Genomic DNA, 24,252 nt, shown 5'->3' with positions numbered 1-24,252 from the left:
GATACCCCAGATCCAACCCTTGGGAGCTGTGGGAGCAGAGTTGTGAAGGAGAGGGGCAGAGGATGGGCAAAAGACCTCTGCTCTGCCCGGAGGTGACAGCAGGAAGGGCCGTGTTCAATTCCTCCTGGTCTCACCCCAAAAGAGCTGCCAAGAGCAAAGAAAGGGACAAGAGAAGGACAGGTGGAACCCATTCTGTCTGGCCAGAGGAACGCAGACCGCTGGAGCTTTGCCAATCAATAGAGATACCGATGCCTTAATTACTCCTCTGTAATTGCAGGCCATTAACCTGCGGACAGCCCAAGTGCCATTGATCTCCCTCCATCATTAACTGGTCTGGAAAGGAGGGGAAGCACAGGGCGACCGCTGCTCCCACTGCTCTGCTCCTGCTTTACCCCTCAGCCAAGCCCAGACTGGGAGCTGCTGGCACCTTGACTCGCTCAGAGTGTCACTTGGGAGCTCCTGGATTGTCCCTGTCACATCCCATAGCATCACCCTCCTGGTCAGATCCCCCCCTACAACGTGTGCTTCAGGTCCTACCCATGCCAGCAGCACTTGTCTCAACAGAACTTCCCAAAACGCTGCTGTAAAGCAATTTCTGCAGCCTGCTCATAAACCCAGTTACGTACACCTACGGTTACACACATATTTTCAGGCACGGGGGAGTGCATACATATATAGAAACACTGCACAGGAGTGGGTGTCCCTGGTGAAGCCCAGCAGCTGGGGCTGCTCCCACCCCACAGAGCAGGGATTTTGCCCCCCGGCCCCACACCTGCTCCAACCCCATAGGGAAGGGGTTTCGGAGCTCCTGAAGGAACCGGGTGGGCGCAGCAGCCCGGAGGCTGAGACATGCATTATGCATCATGCTGCAAGCGGCTCTGACTGGTCCTTGCACTGTGGCAAGTGAGGTAAAGGCAGAGGGAAGAAAAAAAAGAAAAGAAAAATCCCCTCTCCAGGGACCGGCGTGGTGGTTGGCAGCGAGCGAGGGAGCGCGCACGCAAGGAGGGAGGAGAGGGAGGAGCACATCCTAATGCAGAGATGCTGCAGTGGCTCTGGGCACACACATCCCCACTCGGGCAGGCATCAGTCGGGCTCAGCACCGCGGCAGGAGCTCCGCGGCCCCGCACTCCCCCGCCTCATGCTCAGCCCCCGACCCCATCCCAGGTAAGCGCCTGCTCTCTCTCCTTCCCGCACCGTAAAGGAGGGGGAGGGAGGAAAAAAAAAAAAGAAGGAAAAAAAAAAAGATGAGGCTGCAGATTTCGGAGCACCGTTTCCAGCACAGGCAACTCTCCTTTATAGGGAGAAGCAGCCGAATCCTGCGGGGTCGGGGACGCAAGGGCACGGCGTGGGTTTGTGCACTGCTTGGGGCGATGGTTCTGCGGGCACAACTCAGCTCTGCTGGGAATGGAGTTGGGAGGAATAGGGGCACAGCGGTGTCACTTGTGGCAGGGGATGGACACTGCTGTAAGCAGAAAGGGCTCTTAGGGATCAAGTCGGAACTTATTTGTTGTTAATTGCTACGGTTACGCCTCGGCTTCGCATCCTGGCTGGCGGCACTTTGCAAAGCCCGAACGTGGAGGGGTGGGGGTTGCCGAGATCCGGCTGCACGGCGCTGCTCAGCACCCCCGGCTCGGGAGGGCAGAACCCCGGTTCCCCCTCGAAAAGAGAGAAGGAGAGCAGTGCCCTGTGACCCCCACCTCCCTCCAAACTCTCAGTTGCTCTGGGCAGGGTGGGAGGGCTGCTCGGGGGGTATCGCTGTGTTGGAGATTGGTCAGCGTTTTGCAACAGGAAGGTGTGGATGTGTGGGGTGGGGGTTCTTGATGCAATATAACAGACAGAACCCTGTGCTTGGCTTTGCTCTTTCTGGGTGCTCGGGTGGGGAGCAGCTGGCAGCGCTGGGCTGCTCTGTGGAGCTCCTCTCCCTCACTGTAAACTTCCTGAGCTCTCCTCCCTTCTGCATCTCACCCACCCGCTCCTCCAAGGCTCTCACTGCTCCCGCAGCCTCAGCATTATTGTTTCAACCGGGCTGGGGGCATTCATGAGATTGCCATCCCTCCAAAGGCACACTAGTTGCTTTGAGGGTGAGAGGCAGCAGCCTGAGAGCTGGGAACAACCCGAGTGTTCCTGGAGGTTTTGGCCAGAGCCCAGTGCAGCTCTGCCTCCCCTATGCATGCCCTCAAGCATCTCAGGGTGCAAAGCAGAGGCACAAGGTTTAGGGGCAGGTATGCATGTATAGATAAACCTCTCAGTGCTGAGTATTTGGCAGCACTCCATGCAAAAACAGTCTTCTCTGACCTCTCAACATAGCCAGAAATACACCTCCCACCCTTCAGGACAGCTTGGGGTCTGCAGAACAAGGGGAAACCACAGTGCTGGGTGGGACCGTAAGGAAAGCAGTAGTTGGTTCTGCTCTTGGGATCTGAACGCACCCACAACACCAAAAGCTGCTTTGCTGAGCCAACACAGCTCCCAAACTTCCTAGAAATAAGCATACTTGGTACAAACAGGTGAGAAGGGTCTGCAGCTAAGGGAAGGTGCCGGGGTTACGTTCAGCCCACGGAGCGCAGTGACGATGCGTTGAGACAAAGGAACCATAACACTCCTCTCCAGCACCCAATCAATTATGATCCAACTGAGTAACCACGACTTTTGTCGCTCGGAATGGATGCGCAGAGCGTTTACCAGGCTGTGCCTCTGCAGACGCATCGCACGCGAATCACAGCAGCAGCAGCACAGCGGGGCTGTAGGGAGGCATTTCCAACACGCGAGCACAGAACGTAGCATGCAGAGCCCACGTGCACAGCCCATAGCCTGGCTGCTCAGCCTCAAACTGGCCATGAAAGATCACCGAGCCTGGATGAGGGATGGATACGCTCCTTCCCTTCTTTAGCAGACCCCCAAGTCCATGCCATTTTATAGGTTTGCGAGGAGCGTGCCCAAAGCGCATCCCCATCTTTAGGATATGCATGAGAATCACCGTGCTGGCTGCTCAGCCATGCCCTGCTTGGAACAAGGATGGTTTTGTTCCATCTCATGGGCTCAGTCGTAGCACAGCACTGCTGTCATCTCCCCACACAGCTGGAGGCACATCTGTCCCTCCTGAGCTTGCAGCCTGCCCTATCAACCAGCGCGCCATGCAAGAAACCCAACATTTCTTCAGGGGCTGTCAGAGATGGCATTAAAGCACAGACACATGGGAAGAGATAAGAGAGGATTCCTTCAAGAGTCCTTTGAGTGTCAAACAACGCTGATGGAAGGGAAAAAAGCAGAAACTTATTCTAACAAGCACTATCCGGCTCTTTCTAGATTAGGGAACCAAATCTAACTCATTTTTGGTTACCACCACCCCCCCCCCCCCCCCTTGATGTCTTCAGCACTTGGAGAGCTGTAAACAAGGACTACAGTCAAGGAAACCATCATATCCCAAACAATACAGAAAGTGCTTCTTTGAACCCAAAATGCATTCCCTTCCTCGTCCCCCATGGCACATCCTTAGCCCCTTCACCACAGCTGTAGGGTCCAGCATTCCCCAGAGGGATGTTCAACACAACCCCAGTGGAGATGCCCAGAGGCATTGGTGGGCATGAGAGATACTCCCACCAGCAGCACGGAGCTCAATCACTGTGTGCAGCAGTTACCATACAGCTGGAAGAGCTGGCAGCCCCACAGCAGAGCTACAGAACAGGAGAAGTGGGACCTGTGTTGTGCACAGGTTCCAGCTTGTTTTCACAAGGCAGAGAGCAGCCTGGCTCTGGCTGAAGGTGGAACGTTAAACGCTTTTAGCAGACAGATGAGCAGCTTGAACAGAAGGATGATGTCTTCAAAGGAGCAAAGTGAGTGCACAGTCATTACGAGGGATATCCCAAGCTTCTCCTGGGAGAAGGGAGAGGATTTTAGCACTGCATCCTCATCACAGGGCCAAGGAGCTCCATGGGGATGGGAGTGTGAGGCTGTGCAGCGTCCCCTGAGCCGAAAGCTCCTACCTATTGAGGCACACTGGCTGATGGATGATTGAGGTCAAGGCTTCCTCATGCCACTCCCCTCCCTGGGGCAGGTTTCCCAAGCCCTGTGCTTGCTTTGCCTTGCTATAGCCTCTGTAGGAGCCCCAGTGATGTAGGAGCAGGCAGACAGACACGGTGGCAGGTAGGAGCTATTTATACCTGTGACACATCAAAGAGCTGCGCCACTGAGAGCAGCACCGACTGCAGAAAGTAGGAGAGTTTGAGAGGCTGAGGTTCCCCACGGGCACACTGTGATGGGAGAGAAGAATCTGTCTTGGGCAGGCAATCGCAGCACGCACATCTCACCTCTCCCGCCCGCACCAACACCCAACTTTCAGCATCTTTCAGCTTCTCCTTCAATGCAACCCCAGTGCACCATCCTGCTTCTCCCAGACAGCGCTGCAGGTGATGCTCAGTGGTTTGCAATTTACATGGGGCTGTCTGTCAGCAGCACCAGATATTTTGATCTTGAGCAGATGTAATCAGGGTGTTAACGAGGATTTCAGGCAGACATCTCTCCAACACCTGCATGCTAAGCTGGAGGCACTCATAGCCTTGTTCTCAAAGACTTTGAGCATTCTTCCAGCTGCTGCTGACTCCAGCTATTGATTGAAACAGCCTTCAGGGAGAGCTGCGTGCTGACAACATGGGCTGAGCACCACGCTTGCATCCAGCTTATGGGGAAATCCTACCTGATTCCCTCCTCCACAATCCTGGCTTTTGTCTGAAGCCGGTACAGGGAGCTTTACAGGGGACCGCTCTGCTCCACAACATCATCTGCTTTATTATAATCAAGGTTATATCACACACCAACAACTCCATCTCACACACACTGCTCTCAATCAACTCCTCCTGACCCAAAGCAGATCCATGCTTTGTCCTCTGCACAAAGACCTGACAGGCTGTGCACCAGCACCGGGGTTTGCTTGGCTGGGGAGATCTTGCTGACTAAAAGAGAACTAAAAGAGAACTCCCACTGAGCCCCTCTCACAGTGAAATGCCACGACCTGTGATGTACATTAATGTGTTGTCCAATTATTAGGGGAAAAAAAGCACTTAAAAGGCACAGAGACAACAGAGACAGCTTGAGCACGGCGCCTTAATGCAGCCATCCTGCTGGGTGCGTATCAACAAGCCCTGCCTGCTCCTTGCACAGGGCTCCATGAGCCTCTCCTGGTGGAATTAATAAAGCTGCCCAGTGTGAGCAGGAGCTGGATGGGACACTGAGGCAGCACAACCCTCACCAACCCACTTTTGGCACAGTTAAATCAATCCATGACAAATAAGGCACAACCCAAGGGCAGGTGCAGGGTGAGTGCACCCATCCCAGGTGAGGAACACATTCACCACACGTATTGCTTTAGGCACCATCACTCACACCTGAGGTTCTTTCCTCCTCCCATTTCACAGCCCAAATCCTACAGCATCAGCCCAAAAATACGGGTTTGGGCTTTCCAGAGCCCTGCTCTTCAAGGGGAGCAGCATCTATCCGGATGCTCGTGTCAGGGAAAGCACATTAGTTTCCATGGATATGGTGATTCAGAATTACTCCAGATGTAGATGAGTTCAGAGTGCACTGCTCAGAGACGTGCAGCATTGCTGCACCAGGTGGGAAGCGCAGCTCCCGTGGAGCAAAAAGAAACAGGAACAAAACCAAAACTCATCCCCAAGTTTTGGAAGCGCCACCCTCTGTGGATCCAGCAAACACGATCAACTCTTCCCTCAGCTGCAAGCAAAGCTGGTTTGCTTGGTGTGTTACTCTAGGTTAGGATTTTATTGCTTGAGTTCATTTCCAAAAGCATAAGGGCAGAGACACAGAGGCCAAGGCAGGGGTTAGCAGCACAGCACAACAACTCGTAGCACATCCCAGATCAGCAGCAAACAACAAAAATCCCCCACACCCCCTATTCCCACCAGAGCCCTACCATGCTACAGCCCCCCATCTCCTCCCTCAGGAGCCCAAATGCCCCCCTCCAATGATTACTTGATCATCTTTCCCCTCTTACCTCCTTCCAGCACATTCTCCATTCTCTGCACCGAACCACGAGGGCAGAGCTCAGCCCTGCAGGCAATTTAACTAATGAGGGCTGATTGCAATTACTCACACCTGGAGCATGGGGCTGACCTGGAGGCTTTGGGGGGCCTCAGGAGCAACATGGCCTGAAGAGTGCCCTACTCTTTGTGTGGTGGCTCTGCTCCCATCCTAGTGCTGAGTTCCTGTGCCCCCCATCACCCCTCTCCCCCTGTGCTGTGCTGTGCTGCTGATCACTGCAGCCATGCCCAGAGCTGTTTCCCTCACCTCCCTGCCTGCAGTGCTGGTGCAGAGCCCTGACTGAGTCCAGACTCAAAGCACCCAAATGCCTCAATCTGCTCCACCTGCTGCCTACAAACGCCACCTTCACCCCAGCCCCAAAGCTTTGCCTTTTGTGCTTACACTGCAGCCCATCGAGCAGTAACAATGTTGGGAGTGAACAGTCCCTGCTCTGCAGGTTGCAGCTCGGTGCCCTGCAGGGTGCTGTGGGCACCATCTGCTCCCCACAGCCCAGGCATGGAGCCCAGTGTGGAGATGCGCCTGCTGTGCATCTCTATGAGGAGGGCAGGGCAGGATGAAGCCAGGAGGCAAAGCACATCCCAGCACCCCTCTGCAGCACAGAGCAGGTGGGAGCAGGTAGTCCTGGAATGATTCAAGGCTCTGCGTGGGGTGATTGATGAGCCCAGGGAGAGCTGAACCCCTCTGGGTGTGTTGGCCATTGGATCACAGTGGTTTCAATGCTCAGTGTTGCTTTTAGGTGGTGTCAGGGTTTTGGTTGCCCCACTGCTGCTGTAGATCCTGGGGCCACCGGCGGATTCTCAACTCAAAGAAGCTCAGGAAGGGCAGAATTGAGAGTTTGCGTCTCTCCCGAGCACAGACAGCTCTGCAAAAGGACAGACACATTACTATAAAATCTCTTTCAACTCACTGAGACATGCTGTTCTGGAAGTGGACAAAACGTACCTGACATTGAGCAGATTTGCAAGAAAAATCTGCCAAAGATCAGATGTGTGCGTGTTCCAGCCTCAGAAATGCTCCTTAATGAAAGGAACACACGGCACAGGGCACACTGTGTCATCCAACCTCAGCAGCTCTCCTTCAGTGGAGGATGTTGCAGCAGAAACCCAATTGCTTGTCTCATAACTAACCCCGGAGGACTGAATCACAGTCACTGATCTATGATAGGGTGTGCTGGCTATGACAGCTCTCCCTGCTGCCCAAGTCCCACCATGAGCTGGGAGATGGCAGGGCCAGCATGGTGCCATTGGTCCCCTGCCCTGTGCCACAGCTGCCTGGATTCGGAGCCCACCATCCATTCCTTGTCCTCCCACTGCTCTTCAGCCCTCCTGGTGCCATCACCTCCCAGTGCTGCTGTCCTGGGATGAGGCAGCACCTCCTGTCCCCGAGGCTGAGGAGGATCCCAAACCTTTCCATAGCTCTTTTCCAAGAACTCTGTCTTGGTGACAATGGACCTCTCTCTGCTCCCAGGGGCTCCTGCACAGCGCTAATGCAACCCATGTGCATGTCTCCAAGTGTGCCCGTGCTGCTGGAGGTATTAATGACAGCATCCATTAGCGGGGATGACAGATCCCCTTTCAGTACAACAGAAGGCTCTCGAGTGACTGTCAAAATACCCCATGAAGAGGGGAAAGAACAGCTCCCCGAGGGCTCTCTCCTAATGAAGGGCACGACCAGCAGATCGGATGCACAGTGCGTGGCTGTGCCTGGGAGAAGTTCAGAGTCAGGTGCAGAAAACACAGCTCAGGGCACTGCCTGGGGATGATCCGTGGTGCAGAGCACTGGGGGAGCAGCACAGCCCCCAAGTGTGCTCTCAGCATCACTGGATCCCATCTCTTAAGTAATACAACAACGAGGAGCGTGCCAAGCAGCATGGGAGAGGGTGATGTGGTCCAGTCCTTAACAGTGAACAAGTCCAACTTCAGTGCATGTAGGAATTACTCTGTTATTCTCTTACATTCTCTTACATCTCTTACATTCTCTCCATGCCTGGAGGTTCCCCTGGTAGCACTTTCCCCGTTTCTGCAGAGGATTTCAAGTGCAGACCGTGCTGAAGTTGGGTTCTAGAGAACAAATGGAGCAGCTCTCCCTGTCACCTCTTTAGGAGCCCTGTCCTGGTGTCCCAGCACAGCCATGGGGAGGGACTTAGGAGACACAGGAGCAGTGGGTGCTAGGAAGCAAGGAAAGAAAATGATGCGTGCATCCAAAATGAGAGCAGAGTGGGGTCTGGGATGAAAGAGGCGAGCTGCAGAGCCAGCTGCAGAGCTGGAGATCAAAGCTGTGGTTTACATAATAAATAATGAATTGATAACTAATTGAATAATTCAAACTAGCTTAATTTTTGCAAGTAACAGCTTTGCTGAGCCGTGGGGAAGGAACGGAAGGGGCTGGGCAGCAGGGCATCCTGCACTCCCTCCCTGTGATCTCTGAGCTGCTTTGGGGTGACGCACCCACAGATGCGAGATGTGCTCTGCTCCTACTCCAACACAGAACTGCGTTCAAAAACAGACCGAGCAAAAAGCTGCTCCTTGTCCTAAAGTGCTTACGCTGGAAGCATGAGACACATGAGGGAGAAGCAGGCAGCGGGTGAACAATGAGGCAGTGTTTGCTGGAAGGCCGTGGGTTCAGGACACTGTTTGGGGCACGATGCTGATGGACATCGAGTGACTTCATCGGCCTGACTCACCCCGGAGCTGCTGGATGGAGCACACGGCATGAGACAGCCTGAGGGACAGGACCTCATGCCCATCTCTGTTCTGTCCTCATACTGTCCGTCTCTGTCACCCTGTGAGCATCACTGCTTTAGGGCAGGTCCTCCTCCCCCACCTCTGCCATATTATTTACACCTCTGTCGTAGGAACGTTTAACCTGAGTGTCAGGCTGGGCTCTGCTCTCAGTGCCGTGTGGGGAGGCTGGCATCCAAGCCCCTGAGCCCACCAAGGTGAAAACAAGGACCTGGGATGTGGTTTCTTCCCTTTGGAGTAGGAAAACGTTCTGTTTCGGGTGAGGACGCAGAGGGCAGGTGGCTTTCCCAGTCCCAGATTCCCCTGAGACAAGACTTGAAGCACATGCAGGACGATCCCTGTTTGCTCAGGTGCACGATAACGGCGGCACTTAATGAGCAGGCGCTGTGCATTCCGAGCTGCAATGCACCGGGGGCTGCGGTGCATGGAATGGAGCCGGTGTTCACTGGGGCAGCCAGATGGGCAGGGAGTGAGGGACCAGCTGGGGCTGGGTGGGCTGCAGGGCTTGGCAGAGCCTTCAGTGTGTGGGATGCGTTGTTTCCCAAGTCGTTGTTAACAAAGAAGGGGAAGGAAAACAAAATTGGGTGTCCTCCTTGGATATCTCCAGGGCAAAGGGGTTGGAGCTGAGCAGTAGGATGCCCACACACAGCCACTGCCTGTTAGGAGGGAGCTGTTTTTGGAGGAGGGAAGAAGAGTTGGTGGTATGGGGAGGAGAGGGAGATGGCAAATGAGGAGAAGGGTAAGGGAAAAAGGAAGAATGGATGGAGAAATGGGAGGATGGGAAAGGAAAAAAGAAAGGAAAAGGGAAAAGGCGAAAGGGGAAAGAGAAAGGGAAGAGGTGAAAGGGGATAGGGAAAAGGAAAGGGAAAGGGGAAAGGGGAAAGGGGAAAGGGGAAAGGGGAAAGGGAAGGGAAAGGGAAAGGGAAAGGGAAAAGAGAGAAGAAAAAAGGGAAAGGAGAAAAGGAGAAAGAGAAAAGGGAAAAGGGGAAAAGAGCTCCTTCAGACCTCTGCATATTTCTCACTGGCTGCTCCCACAGGCAGCTCCTGGTGCTCACAGGGGCATGAGCTGCCCTGGTGCCTCGTGGAGCAGCAGGTAAGTGCAGTGCTTCTCTTGCAGGGCCGCTGTCCCCACTCAGCCATAGAGCCACGGCCATAAAATCTGGAGCACAGGATGGGAGGCACCGCTGGATTCATCTGCACCTCCCTGGCCATCATCATCTGTGTGGGTAAGAGCCTGAAGCTGTTCTTGGAATGGATGCCTTTCTGCTATGCCCCAGCTGCAAAGATTCCCCCATTTGCCATCCATTGGGGATCGCTGCTGGATCTCAGGGAGTGTCAGGCTACACAATGAGGGTCCCTTTTTCAGCAGGGAGATGTTTCATATCAGGCAGTTGAGAATTAGATGATGTCTTCAAGCTAATTCATCATCCCAAGAAGAGGCTGCTTGGCCGTCTTATAAATATCTAATTACCTTTTAGTGTTCTGTGGGTCCCAGGAGAGGAAGAGGGGAGGGGTGGCTGCCCTAGATTGGGAGGCAATTAGCCTGTTTGGAAATCACTCTGACCCAAATCTGGTAGAGGCCCCAGGACGATGCTGGGCTCTCCCATTAACCAGCTGAGTTCGTCCAACTCATTCCCACCCAAGATGAGCCCATAACAAATGAGTCAATACCAAACCCTACGAGGGTTATTTTCTCCTGACCTCTGGCTGCTGATGCAATGGATCTCAGAAGCCATCTGGGACAGAGAGAAGCCCTGACTGGAAATATGAGCCAGGAGCAGGGACCAAATGATGGCAGCTCCAGATAAGGCTGAAGGAAACGCTCTGGGGAGGAGTGAAGATGGACCCGACGGCTCCAGGTCTGGAGTTTGGGTTGGTAACATCACCCCTCCCTCTGCCATATCACCAAGCAGCGAGTTCCCAAGGATGTGAGAAATGACCACTTTTCCTATGAAACCAATTAATTGCTCACGTGCCAGGCTCAGGCTGCGGCTCCGGAGTTGACGATGCGCTGCCGGTGCTCAGGGATGGGATGCTGCTGATGCACTCATCACCTGCAATACATCTTGGCAAACGTTCAGCCGAGACATCCATGATTTCCTGCTCTCCAAATCTGGAGTGTGGCTCAGCACAGCCCCTGGACATCGGGGCTTTCCAGCTCTGGCTAGCAGCACGTTGCAGGTGCTGGCAATAAGAACCACTCTTTGAGTTCTATTCCTGCAATTTCTGGTATAAGGTCTGGGATGGTTTTTACACTCAAAGATTACGGCCTTGCTGCTGTATTTCATTATACAGTATTTTTCTCTCCCAGACATCAGCACAAATCACTCTCGGAGCGCCGAAATGTTCAAACATTTCTGCAGCTATTTCTCCGTATCTTACTGTTCCCATTTTCCATTTCCACCTTTCCCTATTTATTTTGGTGTTAAGACTGATTTTTTCTTCAAAACGAATGTTGTTCCAGCCAGACACAGCAGCACATCGAGACTAATTTCTGCTCCTAGCCGGGTTTCAGCGCAGAAGTAGGGCTGCATATGGCACGCTGAGCTCTGAAGGGATCCCTCTGCCCCGTGCACACGCAGCTTGCAGGCTCAAAGATGTTATTTTGTGTTTGCCTTCTCCCCACTGCCCGAATGACAGAGCCCTGGGAAGGTCTTGTAGTGGTAACATTAAGAAGGAGAGTTCTGTGGTGACAGCAACAGCTGAGATGATCGCTCTCGGAGGTGCTCAGGTCTGCTGTTCTGCTTTGATCTCAGTTCTCAGCTCCAACCGCCATCAGAGCTCGTAACAGTTCAATTATCGCTTTAATCTAACGGCCGTTTCGCTTAATGAGCGAGATGCAGGATTTCACCTCCAACACCAACCGGACACCTTGGAACTGTACATAAAATCTGTCTGAACTTCTGGCATTGATTGCATATGAGAAAATCGATGCCTGACAGTGGGAGCCCATAACCTTGGCAGAGAAAAAGGGACAGAGGAGGATGCTGGGCTCCAGGTGGGATGGGAGGGATGATTGGCCAAACCTCATTGGGGAAGAGCTCCCATGAGAACGGGCATGTATGGGACAGACTGTAATTCAGCATTTGTTAAATAATCAGAAGTTATTTACCATGTGCTACCTATTAACCTCTGAATGCAAATCTGTTCATCCTTAATCCATTGACTGCCGTCGCTCAGAACACAACAAATACACCACGTCCTTCTTAATTCTCCATTAACTCGTGATTATGTTAAGTGCTGGCCAGCAAGGAGCTATTTCCAGCTGAGAGCAGCACAGCAGAAGCAGAACCAATGGAGGCGATTTCTAGCAGAGAGAATCTTCTCCTTGGTGAATATAACTATCCCAGAAGGGAGACATAAAGCACTTCCACAGATCTGGAGGCAATAAGACCTTCGCAAAACTGCTTCTCTCGCTCCAGAGCATCAGGGACAGGCACGGAGCAGAGCCCCCGCTAATTGGGCAGAGCCTGGATGTGAGGAGCAGACATGGGGAGCAAACAGCTGCTCCGAGCCCGCAGAGACAATTAGTGCAGCCCCTCTCTCGTTTCACCCTGGTCTCCACATGCCGTGAACACGAGGGGAACCCCAGGAGCTGCAGGTGAAGAGCTGCTTTCCCTCGGCCCGGAGATCCGATCCCTGCTGGAAGTTACTCTTGCATAAAACATCACACTTACAGGAGTCACTTCATTTAACCGGTGACCATGCTGCGTTCTGCAGGGAAGGAAACAGATTGCAGGTTGGCATGGAGGTTTTAAGACGGTTATTAATTCAATTACAAAGCATGGAAGGATGCTGGGGGCAGCTAGGCATCTCCTCGCTTATCACTGCAGAGAAGGGGATGCTGCCTCGTGTCCCATTCCTGCTAAGGGGCATGGCTCCAGGTGCCAGGCATGTGTGCTGGCAGTGATTACCCTGCTGTCTGCTTTTGGGTTAGAGGTTTCCAGGCAGCTTTCTGTTTTGTTCTTGCCTATTTGCATCGCAATTTCTAGTCTGCAGCGTTGGTTTGCACCCAGCTGCAAGCAGCAGGCGTGACTCAAAGAGAGAGCTGAGGATGCTGCAGCTGCAGGGATGGAGGGAGCAGCCAGGTGTGTGCAGGAGGTCAGTGCAGAGCTGAGATCTAGCTGTGAACACCCAGGCTGTGCTCTCCATCTTTGTCCTCAATAGGACATTGGAAGAACAAAGCAGCAGCGTCGGTACAGAGACAGAAGCACGTCCTCACTTCCAGGATGCTGAGAGCACCCCGACATTCCCAGCTCCCACCCCATCTGTGCTTCACAAGAGGTTGTGCCAGGGCTCCTTCGCGTGCCCATCTCTAAGCACGTCTGCTCCTGTGGCACAGCAGAGTCGGTGCGAGATGCTCAGCAGGGAATGCACACAATCTGCCCGCAGCCCTGCTTGGGGCTGGGCGACAGATGGGCTGCTATTCTCACATTGCTCCTCGTTTTATTCCAGATATAGTTCTGTCACCGCCAGGGACACCCTACAAAACCAAAAAAAAAAAAGAATTTTTAGCAAATGCCACATTTTTGCTAAGCAGGTTTTCCCCTCTCTTGCAGTCTGGTGCCAAGCACAGAGTGGCACAAGGAGCTACGGGCCGGTGTTTGAGGAGCAGCCCGCACACACCCTGTTCCCTGAAGGCTCAGCAGAAGAGAAAGTGACACTGATGTGCCGAGCCAGAGCCAACCCCCCTGCAACGTACAGGTGAGCCAAACACCACGAGAGTGGGACGCCAGAACGTGGGTCTATGTGGCACCATCTACGAGAGCACACAGCCTCAATACATATTCTCCCTTCCCACTTCTTGGCAGGTGGAAGATGAACGGCACAGAGCTGAAGATGGGGCCGGATTCCCGGTATAGGTTGGTTGCTGGGGACCTGGTGATAAGCAACCCAGTGAAAGCCAAGGATGCAGGCTCCTACCAGTGCGTGGCAACCAACGCCCGTGGCACAGTGGTCAGCAGGGAAGCATCACTCCGCTTTGGCTGTAAGTCTTTTCTTGGTCTGCATAAAGCAAACAAAATGCAGCCACAGTAACGCTGGGGGTAAACCAAGCCCTCTAGCCTCATAAATAAACAGAAACTAGGGGAGAAGTTGTGGACGCAGTGCAGGAATCCCATTGGCGTGTTGGTGCAGCAGCAGTTTGATGCACAGCATTGTCAGTGCTCAGATACAGGGTCAGATATTTCTGTATTTCCCTGCAAAGCCACTGGAAATGATTGGTGACAGGTGGACGGTTGGACTGGATGATCTCGTAGGTCTTTTCCAACCTTGGTGATTCTATGATTCCATGGAAAACCACCCCACGGAGGGGCAGATTGCAGCTCCTCCAGCTGCTCATGGGCGAGTTTCACTGCGTGTCTTTAGTTTTGCAGGAATTCTCTGCAGAAGAACGAGAACCCGTGAAGATCGCTGAAGGCTGGGGAGTGATGTTCACCTGCAGCCCCCCTCCCCATTACCCAGGTAAGGGTTCCCATCCCCCAGCAGCAGGAGGTGGAGGCAATGCTCAGCCACACGCATCACTTCTTGATTTTCTGTGGGAATGCCAGGGGAGCAAACCTGGTATGAACTCACTCTGAAAAGCACCAAAGCAGAGGCATAACTTTGCACGTGGAGAAAATAAGTGCCATCTGAGGAACAATTTAAGCTTTGACAGGTCCAGAAAATGACCCGCTTGCTTAAATCCCAGCTGAGGCCGCCAGCAATCTGCGCGGCTCATTCCTTCTCCTGCTCCCCACAGGCTTGTCCTACCGATGGCTTCTGAACGAGTTTCCCAACTTCATCCCAGCCGACGGGAGGCGTTTCGTCTCTCAGAGCACAGGAAACCTCTACATTGCCAAGACAGAGGCTTCCGACCTCGGCAACTACTCGTGCTTTGCCACCAGCCACATTGACTTCATCACCAAGAGCGTTTTCAGCAAGTTCTCCCAGCTCAGCCTGGCTGCCGAGGGTCGGTGCTCTTCAATTATCATAAAGGGACTGGGGAAAATGCAAAATTAACAAAGCACACGGGCTCCTGAAGGCTCCGGCACCTGCACAAATTACCTAGCGGCCTCTCAAGGGAGCTTAAGAGTTGATGAAAGCATTAATTGGCCGGAGCCTGGGGGGAAGCGGCCCTGTCTTCATGCTTCGCTGGTAGTGCTGCCATCAGTGGGGTTTCTCTGTCTGATTGTAAAATAAAAATGGCACCAGGACAGGCTCATATCCCCCGAAACTACCTTTGGTGACCTTGGGAGATGCAGCTGAAGATATTGATTCGGCAGGGAGATGGGAGCGAAGCTAGTAGGGAATCAGGGAGAAATAGTCCGTAGGTGTTGTAAAGGAGAGGTTTATAGAGACCCTGCTCAGAGCTCTTTTAAAAGGAAAATGAAACGTAGCCTCTGCCCAGCTATAAATTCTCCAAACTCGTGAAGGTTTTGCAGAGAAGCGGAACCTCACAGGTATCTTTGCACTTTAAGACCTCACATGTGCAATTTTAAAGTCATCCGGAACTCCTCACCAGTGCTTTCCTCTTAACAGACGCCAGGCAGTACGCGCCCAGCATAAAAGCCAGGTTCCCTGCAGACACCTACGCTCTGACCGGGCAGATGGTGACTCTGGAGTGTTTCGCCTTTGGGAAGTGAGTGCAGCACCGCGTTGCTCGGGGTGGGGAGCAAATCACAGACCCAGCAATGGATCTGCTGAACACAGGAGGGGGAACAGTGGGAGGAGTGGAGCAGCAAAGCCGATCTGTCCTGCTGGCCAAGGCCCAGCTGCGATGGGATCTGACTGAATTGGGGCTGGGTTGTGCCACGCTGGGGACCTGCTGTGTAAAACCCCATGGCTAAAAAGATTTACTTTTACGTAGCCCTGTTCCTCGAATAAAGTGGAGGAAGCTAGATGGCTCGCAGACCTCCAAGTGGATCTCCAGCGAGCCCCTCCTGCACATCCAAAATGTTGACTTTGAGGATGAAGGCACTTACGAGTGCGAGGCTGAAAACATCAAAGGGAGAGACACCTACCAGGGCCGCATCATCATTCACGGTAAGGCAGCTCCACGTGTGCCTTTCCATGGTGAGGTGCCCCAGCCAGACATCCCCCCCAGTCCAACCTATTACAAAGGCAGCACAGATTGCTGATCTTTCCTTCGTGGATATATTTAGGCCGTGGCAAGGACAGAGAGACCTCTTCACTTACCCTACAATAATTCTAGCAAAAATGAGGTAACCACAAGTGGGAGCATAGGGAAAGAAAGAAAGAAAAAAAAATCAGATTTGTCTCTCCATCAAATCCTCCTCCGAGCCAGGGTCCTTTCACAGGGGTTAATGCTTGGAGCTATTAATCAGATCTAGTCAAGCTGCAAACTTAGCCCAGTTCTCCCATCCTGAATTCAATCTTCTCTGAAGGTCAGATGTGACTGCATTTCTTCTTAGAAACAGAAATAACAATATTCTTCTCCAGATCTGGTTTATGCCACGATTTTGTGCAGTCCACGTGCAGAGCAGCAGTCAGAGAGGACCCAGTCCTGCATCACTGCACAAAAGGCAAAGGCTGTTACTATGGTGAAACACGCTGTGATAAATAAATCTGCCAGCAGAGATGACACAATGAGCATCCTTCTGCCTGCCTGGCACGACAAACCTCTCATCTGATCCTCTTGGCTCTGCCACCTCTCTTGCTCCTTTGCAGCTCAGCCGGACTGGCTGGATGTGATCACAGACACGGAAGCTGACATTGGGTCTGACCTGCGCTGGAGCTGCGTGGCATCCGGCAAACCCCGGCCAGCGGTGCGGTGGCTGAGGGATGGGCAACCCCTGGCCTCCCAGGTAGCACTCACTGCCTCACTGCATCCATCTCAGCCCCTGTTTATCACCCGCCTTCCTCTTCCATGTGCCCCCATGAGGCTGCAAAGCAACGTCGCGGTCCCTACCTCCAGCGAGGTCCTTCTCCCGTCACTGCCATCGCAGCCATTGATTCATGCAACTGCAGGAACTCGGAGCCAGTTGTCAGGGCAGATAAGGATCACCTTGTTCCTGCCTTTGTATGAGCTGCAAGTTGCCGCTCAGGCTCTCAGCAGTTTCAGCAAACAGAGCGTAGCCACGTGGGGTGGTGGCTGGATGCAGCGGAAATGGCCTGTGCTTTCTCCCCCTGAAAACCAGGCTGGCTTTAACCTGCAAGGAAACTCAGCCCTGAACAGACAAGGCTTGAGTTCCATTTCTGTTCCTCTCATCTAATGGGTTCATCCTCTTGTTTGCACAGAACCGCATCGAAGTGAGCGGTGGAGAGCTGAGATTTTCCAAGCTAGTCCTGGAGGACTCTGGCATGTATCAGTGTGTGGCTGAGAACAAGCATGGCACAGTATATGCAAGTGCTGAATTAACAGTGCAAGGTAATTTCTCATTTCCCAGCGCTCTGGGTTTCAATGGGACACTGAAGCATTTCAGATCTCCTTCCTGATATACCACGTTTGCAATCTCAGAGTAAGATCAGAGCAGACAAAACTGCTTCACTCACCATTGAAATATAGCTGCTGGTTCAGCACGACGCTCTACAAGCATCTAAAATTTAAATCTGGTGTAAGTTCAGCAATGCTGAAAGAGCACAAGGACATCTGTTTAGCTACAGAAAGTGTACAGGACAGACAGCAGCAGCACAACTCCCTTCCATTGCCCTGCCTCTATTTGGGAGGAGAGAAGCCCAAGAAGTGAGCTCTGCGCCCAGCCAGCCAGCTCAGGCACAGCGGCTGGACCTGGGCTGATGCTGTAGGGAATATCCTCTACATTTTCAACAGCAGCTGTTCTTGTGTCTCTCAAAGACCTTGCACTTGTTAGGGTCATGTTGCCATTGCTAAGTGCGACGCGTGTCACCTCGCACCTGCCTGGCAGGGGTTGGACACCCAGCAGCAGAGGAGCCACTCCTGCATCCCGCTCGCCAGATATCGCCATGCTTTGTTACCAAGCCATCCAAGAAAGCAGTATCTAACGCCCCGGCACTTAAAATGCTGACACAGCAGGCCTTGCTAACCCTCTTTTTTCCCCCCCTATATAGCCTTAGCACCAGATTTTAGACTAAACCCAGTGAAACGACTGATACCTGCAGCCCGGAGTGGGAAGGTCATCATCCCTTGCCAACCGAGAGCAGCACCAAAAGCCACTGTGCTCTGGACCAAAGGGACCGAACTGCTCATCAACAGCAGCAGGTAGCAGCACAGCCAGCTTCGGCCCCAAAAAAACACTGCTAAAACTGACATTTCTTCTTGCCAGAGGATGAGACTCGATGACCCACGCGTGCTGCTACATCCCTAAACACGAACCCTTTGTTATTCCTCTAGTTTCTCCTTTGACAAAAAAATCTTTCACTGTATCTTGCAGTCCCGCCTTTTTCACTTTTTTCTCTAAAATCAGCAAGAGCAGGAAATGGTTTGATAGGTGCAGAGAGTGAGTAGACATTTTAACCTTCTTTCTCGCTATGGCTCTTCATTCCCAGGGTGACTATTACCGCCGATGGCACCTTGATCCTCCAGAACATCAGCAAATCTGACGAGGGAAAGTATACCTGCTTTGCTGAGAATTTCATGGGCAAAGCCAACAGCACGGGGATCCTCTCTGTTCGAGGTAGAGATGTTTGGCTTTACTTGGGGTCAATCAAGGCTAAGAAGGCCACGATGTGAATTGGAATATTTCTCTTCCCTGTGTACCCCCAGAAAACAATAGGGTACTCAGGGAATCTGAGGCCATTTCATCCTGTGCATCAGCAAACCTTCTGTTAGACCCACCAAACCTTACCCACCAACGTCTGCTCCATGAGAAAAGCATTTCTGTTTCCTATCTACTTTAATCTCTTATCTTCATCTTAAGAGAAGCCAACAGCTAAAATCCTGCTAGAGAGGGATGACGACAAGTTAGGAAGTGTTAGTTCATTTTGCTGTGCGCCAAAGAGCCCTCCCTCATCTTCCTCTGCAGATGCCACCAAAATCACACTGGCACCATCCAGTGCTGATATCAACGTGGGTGAAAACCTCACTCTGCAGTGCCACGCATCCCATGATCCAACCATGGACCTAACCTTCACCTGGTCCCTGGATGATTTCCCCATTGACTTGGACAGGTCGGAGGGGCACTACCGGCGAGCCAGCGTGGTGAGTACCAAGGGGAACTACACACCAACAATAAGGGCAGAAAAGCCACACCAGCCCCTTTGTTTGCATGGTGGGTTGTGGTCAGCCGTGTTTCCCTGCTGTCCTTTCTCCCTGCACAGAAGGAAGCTGTCGGGGACCTCGCCATCGTCAACGCCCAGCTGAAGCATTCGGGGCGGTACACGTGCACAGCCCAAACGGTCGTGGACAGCACTTCGGAGTCGGCCACGCTGACTGTCAGAGGTAATCCCCACTGCTTATGAGCCTGAAGCACCAGCAGGCTCTTCGTGAGGGCTCAGCCCTCGCTGTGCAACCACCCCGCCATCTCACATTCCGTTTGGCTGGGAGTTGTGAATGTTAGAAGAAGGAAAATGCGTGGTGAGGCTTCCTTGCCTCCAGAAAAGAAAGGTTTGATCTTCATTTATGACTTGCAGGACACAAAGAGCAGTAAACCCCCCAAATCCTTGACACTTCAGTAACATGTCCACCTCTCTCCTTCACCCCAGGACCCCCCGGGCCCCCTGGGGGTGTGGTGGTGAGAGACATCGGTGACACCACTGTCCAACTGAGCTGGAGCCGTGGCTTCGACAACCACAGCCCCATCGCCAGGTACAGCATCGAGGCCAGGACACTGCTCTCCAACAAATGGAAGCAGATGCGCACCAGTAAGTGCCCTCAGGGCTGTGGTGTGGTCCCTGAAGTCCCAGCCTGGGCTCACCAGCTCCCTGCTGAGCTCTTGCTCTGTCTTGCTCGCAAGCTGTCCACCATTTGCTCTATTTGTTCTCCTCTCGTGTTATTGGATTATATAGATCCTGTAAACATCGAAGGCAATGCCGAGACAGCCCAGGTGGTGAACCTCATCCCATGGATGGATTACGAGTTTCGGGTCTTAGCGAGTAACATCCTTGGAGTTGGGGAGCCAAGTTTACCCTCCAGCAAAATCCGTACCAAAGAAGCAGGTACGTGCAAACATGCTCAATAGGGAATCAGAGGCACCTACATGCAGAAAGGGAAGGCTGGCTTGCAGCAAGCCCTGGCCTGGGCGATTAGTCTTCTCCTTGAGTGCTCCTAGAGGTGAACCCATCGCAAATTTTTCTGCCTTTTTGCCCATTTACACATCAAAGACAAAGAATTACCAGAACTGGCAGCCAGCCTCACCAGCATGAGCAACAATATATTAAAGCACTACAAATCCTAGCTTCAAATACGATACGTTCTGGGTAGTAATGCTTAGAAAGGTGAAAGAGCCCTATTATATTAGAGAGCACAACTGTGCAAACACAAGATAAATTTCCCAGCTGTAAATGTTGATTCTATCTCGTGCAGCTCGAACACGCAAGCAGAAGGGATGTAGGATCAGCAGGAGAAACACTCTCAACGCACCAAGTGCATATTAACTCCTTTCTAATTTAAACTCTCCCACAAATTCCTGCTTTTGAGATTGATTCTCATCCCTTCAGAGGAACGCTGCTGGTAAATAAGCATGTCAGGGACCAGCCAGTGTTCGAGACCTGATTTTCACAAATATCTGAAATACTTCTGGCTGAGAGGCAGCTGCCTGTGCCTGTCTTTGCGCTCATCCTCACCACTGCTGTTCCTTTAACCCAACCTGCACTGTCTGCAGCACCCACAGTGGCACCATCTGGGCTCGGCGGTGGCGGCGGGGCTCCCAATGAGCTCATCATCAACTGGACGGTGAGTCAGTGGCACAGCACTGGCAGGAGGGCTGTGGGAGGGCAGGGGACAGCAAATCAGTGCTGCAATGCAACGATGGAGCCAAACACTGCTTAGCAGCGGTCCCAAAGTCTTGCTCTCTTGAACGGAGGGGCTTAGGTTGGAAGGGACCTTAAATATCACCTCCCTGCCACAGTGGCATCTGAACAGCCACAGCAGCAATTTTGCTCACGGCAGACATAAGGAAATCATAGAATCTTTCAGGTTGGAAAGGTCACTAAAGTCATCAGTTCCAACCATCAACCCGTTGCCACCGTGCCACTAAACCACACCACTCAATGCGACCCTTTTGTTGAAAGCCCCATCCAGAAATGCTTTTTCCACCCAAGGCTTTTTCCTCACAGCCAACACTGCGGGACTACCAGAACGGAGATGGCTTTGGCTACATCCTGTCATTTCGTAAGAAGGGCACTCAGGAATGGCTCACTGCCCGCGTGCCTCATGCGGAATCCCTGCACTACGTGTACCGCAATGAGAGCATCGGGCCCTACACCCCCTTCGAAGTGAAGATCAAAGCATACAACAGGAAAGGAGAGGGACCAGAGAGCCTCACAGCCATCGTGTACTCCGCAGAAGAAGGTGAAGGGGACAGCAGGGGCTCTTGCTGTCTGGCGGCTTGCTGATAGGAGAGGTTTGCCATTCTAAGGGCAGCCGATAGTGATTTGAGCATAGGATTTATCTTCTACTTCAGTACACAGATAGAGGCTTCCCTAAGCACAAAGCAGACAGATCCTCACAGCATGCAGCTGTTGGTCTCCTTGACCTGCTAAGTCCCTCAATCCCTTCCCCTTTCTTTGCTCTGTATACATAATACCAGCTGTCGGGCTGCACGGTTCAGGTGCTGAGGCGAGCCTCTCCTTTCAGTACAGTGAATGCACTGCCCAGAGCTTGGAAAAGCATTTTATCCCTTTTTCTCGTCTTTTTCAGAACCAAAAGTGGCTCCATTCAGAGTTACAGCCAAAGCTGTTCTGTCCTCAGAAATGGATGTGTCCTGGGAGCCAGTGGAGCAGGGAGACATGACTGGCGTGCTGCTGGGTTACGAGGTACGAATCCATCGTGGGAACAAGGGAGAATCACTCAAGCTGTAAAAACCTCCAAGATCACCAAGTCCATCCACCAACCCATCCTCACCTTGCTCACCAACCTGTGTCCCAAGCGCCAAGGGGTGCCCAACACTGTTCTTGAATGGAAATTCGCAGATATTTCTTTCCTTACTGAACCCTTTTCTATTCAGATCCGGTACTGGAAGGATGGCGATAAAGAGGAGGCAGCTGACAGAGTGAGAACAGCAGGGTTGGTCACATCGGCTCACGTCACAGGCCTAAATCCCAACACGAAATACCACGTCTCAGTGCGAGCCTACAACCGTGCTGGAGCTGGGCCCCCCAGCCCCTCCACCAACATCACAACCATAAAGCCACGTGAGTGAGCTCTGACTGCCTCCATTACACGGTGCTGCCTCCTGTGCACCCCTAGCGAGCAGCTGGCCAATCAGCTTGCACCTCTCAGTGCCCCAAAGCCATCCCAAATAGTCAATAAAACAGCTCCCTGCGTTTCCTAGGATCAGCCCTGCTCACTACAGAATCATGCAGTCATTGAATTGTAAAGGTTAGAAAAGACCTCAAAGATCCCCAAGCCCAACCATCAACCCATCCCCACCATGCCCACCAACCACATCCCCGAGTGCCACATCTACACTTCATGAAGAAATACTCTGAGCCTCGAAGGGGGAATGCCATTTGTTACAAATAGCACCAAGGGAAAACAGTTTTTTTCTCCTTCTCTCCTTCAAAAATGTTGTAATGCTCTCTGGGATGCCTTCCATTAAACCAACAAAGTGTCCCACAGCTCTATTCATGAACCAGAGAGCCTCAAGAGATGGGTGCAACCAGCACAGCCCCTCCATCAGCCCCTGGCTCGCTGAATCTCTGTCTCCTTTTTTATCTCTTAGCACCAAGGAGGCCACCAGGCAACATCTCCTGGACTCTGACTGGGTCTACAGTCACCATCAAGTGGGACCCAGTGGTGGCACAGGCAGATGAGTCTGCAGTTACAGGGTACAAGGTACAGGCAAGCATGCCGAGAGCCTTCTGTTACACTAAGGAAACCGCAGGGAACGTAAACTCAAACCTGCTTCTTCCAACAGATGCTTTACAGGCAGGATTCCCACTCTGCTCCCACGCTGTACCTGGCGAGCAAGAGTCGGATCGACATCCCAGTGCCTGAGGACTTCACTCATGCCTTCGTACAGATCCGGGTGACGGGGCCTGGGGGGGATGGGATCCCAGCAGAAGTCCACATCCTCCGAAATAGTGGTACGTCTGCACCCCGGGTACAAATGCTCATCTTCAGGGTGCTTCCCAGAATGCTGCAAAACAATAGATCCATTTCCAGGAATACTCGCTGTCATGTTCTTTGACTTGGTCACCAAACTCTCCACAGCCCCTCTTAGCAACTCTTCAGCTTAAACCAAACCCAGTTTTATCACCTGAAGCTGAAACTCTTCGTCCCCCGACTCCCACCCAAATTATATTCATTGTGTGACATCATTTAGAGCCCCCAATAGGAGCCCCACCGCCAGTTCCTTGATTCAGTGCATGAATGCTCAAATCCCACCTCCAAATTCTTGCTTCAAACACAACCATTTCTGGGAGGCTCACCTGTGCCATGCACAGCAGGAGCACACAGAACCCCACAGCCAACATTGCACCATCAATATCTCTACAAGAAACCTTTGTGCCCATGCAGCACCACAGCTGCCCCTTCCTTGCTCCCTTTCTTCCAGGGACCAGTATGATGGTGGAAGACGCCGTGACGAGGCCGGTGCCACACGCTGCCATCATCACCACCAACTCCCTGGCCATGGTGGCCCTGATCCGGTACCTGGAGCTCTGATGGGGCCAGCAAAGCTGAGATGTGGGACATCCCTCCTGCCAGGGCAGCAGGAACTGCTCGATGTCTGGTGCTGCACCTCCATGTTTGGACCGCAGCAGTGTTACAGAGAGGGATTTGCTAACATTATCTGAAGGGAGGAAGAAAGAAAAACAGCTTTTTTTTTTGTTGTCGTTCCTTTGGAAGAGTGTGAGACTTCATACAAGACGTGGGTCTGCAACCAATCGACTTTTTTTTTTTTAAGTGAGTATAGCAAAGAAGAATTCTACCCAAATTCTGACAGCCGACTGCCCTGTTCACCACACTGAGAAGGTTTTCTGCCTTACGAAGCCATGTACTACAATAACCAGACTGCTAAACTTGACTTTTTTTAAAATATGTACAGTGTATTTGGGGGAGGGGGAAGGGAATCTGGGGACTGAGGACTTCCAAGTGATGGGCACGCTCCACACCGACCCCAACCACAGCCATCTCTATGGAGCAATGGGACACGATTCACTTCCCCAAAATAAGAGCCAAACGCCACAGCAACGAGCCCAAGGAGACAAAGCCACAAGAGACACCACTCTCTGCTTCATCCTGAAGGAGATGGGTGCACACAAGAGTTTAGCTTGTGAACATCTTCTTTTGTTTTTTTATGACACTGGTGTTAACTCGCAGCCTCGTGTTTGTAACAGCTGCCATGCTGTGAGGTGCAATGTTTGATGTGATCCATAT

At 52.4% G+C, this 24,252-nt stretch overlaps 1 protein-coding gene across 2 annotated transcripts; it reads left to right on the top strand.

Annotated features, from left to right (window-relative positions):
• Positions 1–1,019: 1,019 nt before the first annotated feature.
• CNTN2 (contactin 2) lies at positions 1,020–24,251 on the top strand. 2 transcript variants are annotated; one of them, XM_052698526.1, is made up of 23 exons: positions 1,020–1,164; positions 9,913–10,021; positions 13,355–13,499; positions 13,607–13,782; positions 14,163–14,258; positions 14,536–14,745; positions 15,315–15,414; positions 15,643–15,818; positions 16,464–16,600; positions 17,034–17,163; positions 17,823–17,973; positions 18,261–18,388; positions 18,737–18,912; positions 19,035–19,152; positions 19,416–19,574; positions 19,719–19,868; positions 20,534–20,604; positions 20,988–21,222; positions 21,571–21,686; positions 21,878–22,064; positions 22,595–22,707; positions 22,790–22,958; positions 23,429–24,251. In XM_052698526.1, exons 2-23 carry the CDS (start codon positions 9,967–9,969, stop codon positions 23,536–23,538), a joined length of 3,108 nt encoding a protein of 1,035 aa, XP_052554486.1. In that variant the 5' UTR covers positions 1,020–1,164; positions 9,913–9,966; the 3' UTR covers positions 23,539–24,251. The 2 variants fall into 2 exon arrangements, with proteins under 2 accessions (XP_052554486.1, XP_052554484.1); XM_052698524.1 differs by having other exon boundaries at positions 1,022–1,164; positions 19,032–19,152.
• Position 24,252: the final 1 nt, after the last annotated feature.

The sequence above is a fragment of the Tympanuchus pallidicinctus genome, unplaced genomic scaffold (genome assembly GCF_026119805.1).
Source record: "Tympanuchus pallidicinctus isolate F22 unplaced genomic scaffold, pur_lepc_1.0 scaffold32, whole genome shotgun sequence".
NCBI classification, from domain to species: domain Eukaryota; kingdom Metazoa; phylum Chordata; class Aves; order Galliformes; family Phasianidae; genus Tympanuchus; species Tympanuchus pallidicinctus.
This window is presented reverse-complemented; position numbering and strand designations above follow the sequence as displayed.

Coding starts and splice junctions, on each gene's coding strand:
- CNTN2 (XM_052698524.1), top strand. CDS start 9,967: ATGGGAGGCACCGCTGGATTCATCTGCACCTCCCTGGCCATCATCATC. Junction 13,500..13,606: donor AACCCCCCTGCAACGTACAG/GTGAGCCAAACA, acceptor ACTTCTTGGCAG/GTGGAAGATGAACGGCACAG. Junction 15,415..15,642: donor GAGTGTTTCGCCTTTGGGAA/GTGAGTGCAGCA, acceptor ACTTTTACGTAG/CCCTGTTCCTCGAATAAAGT.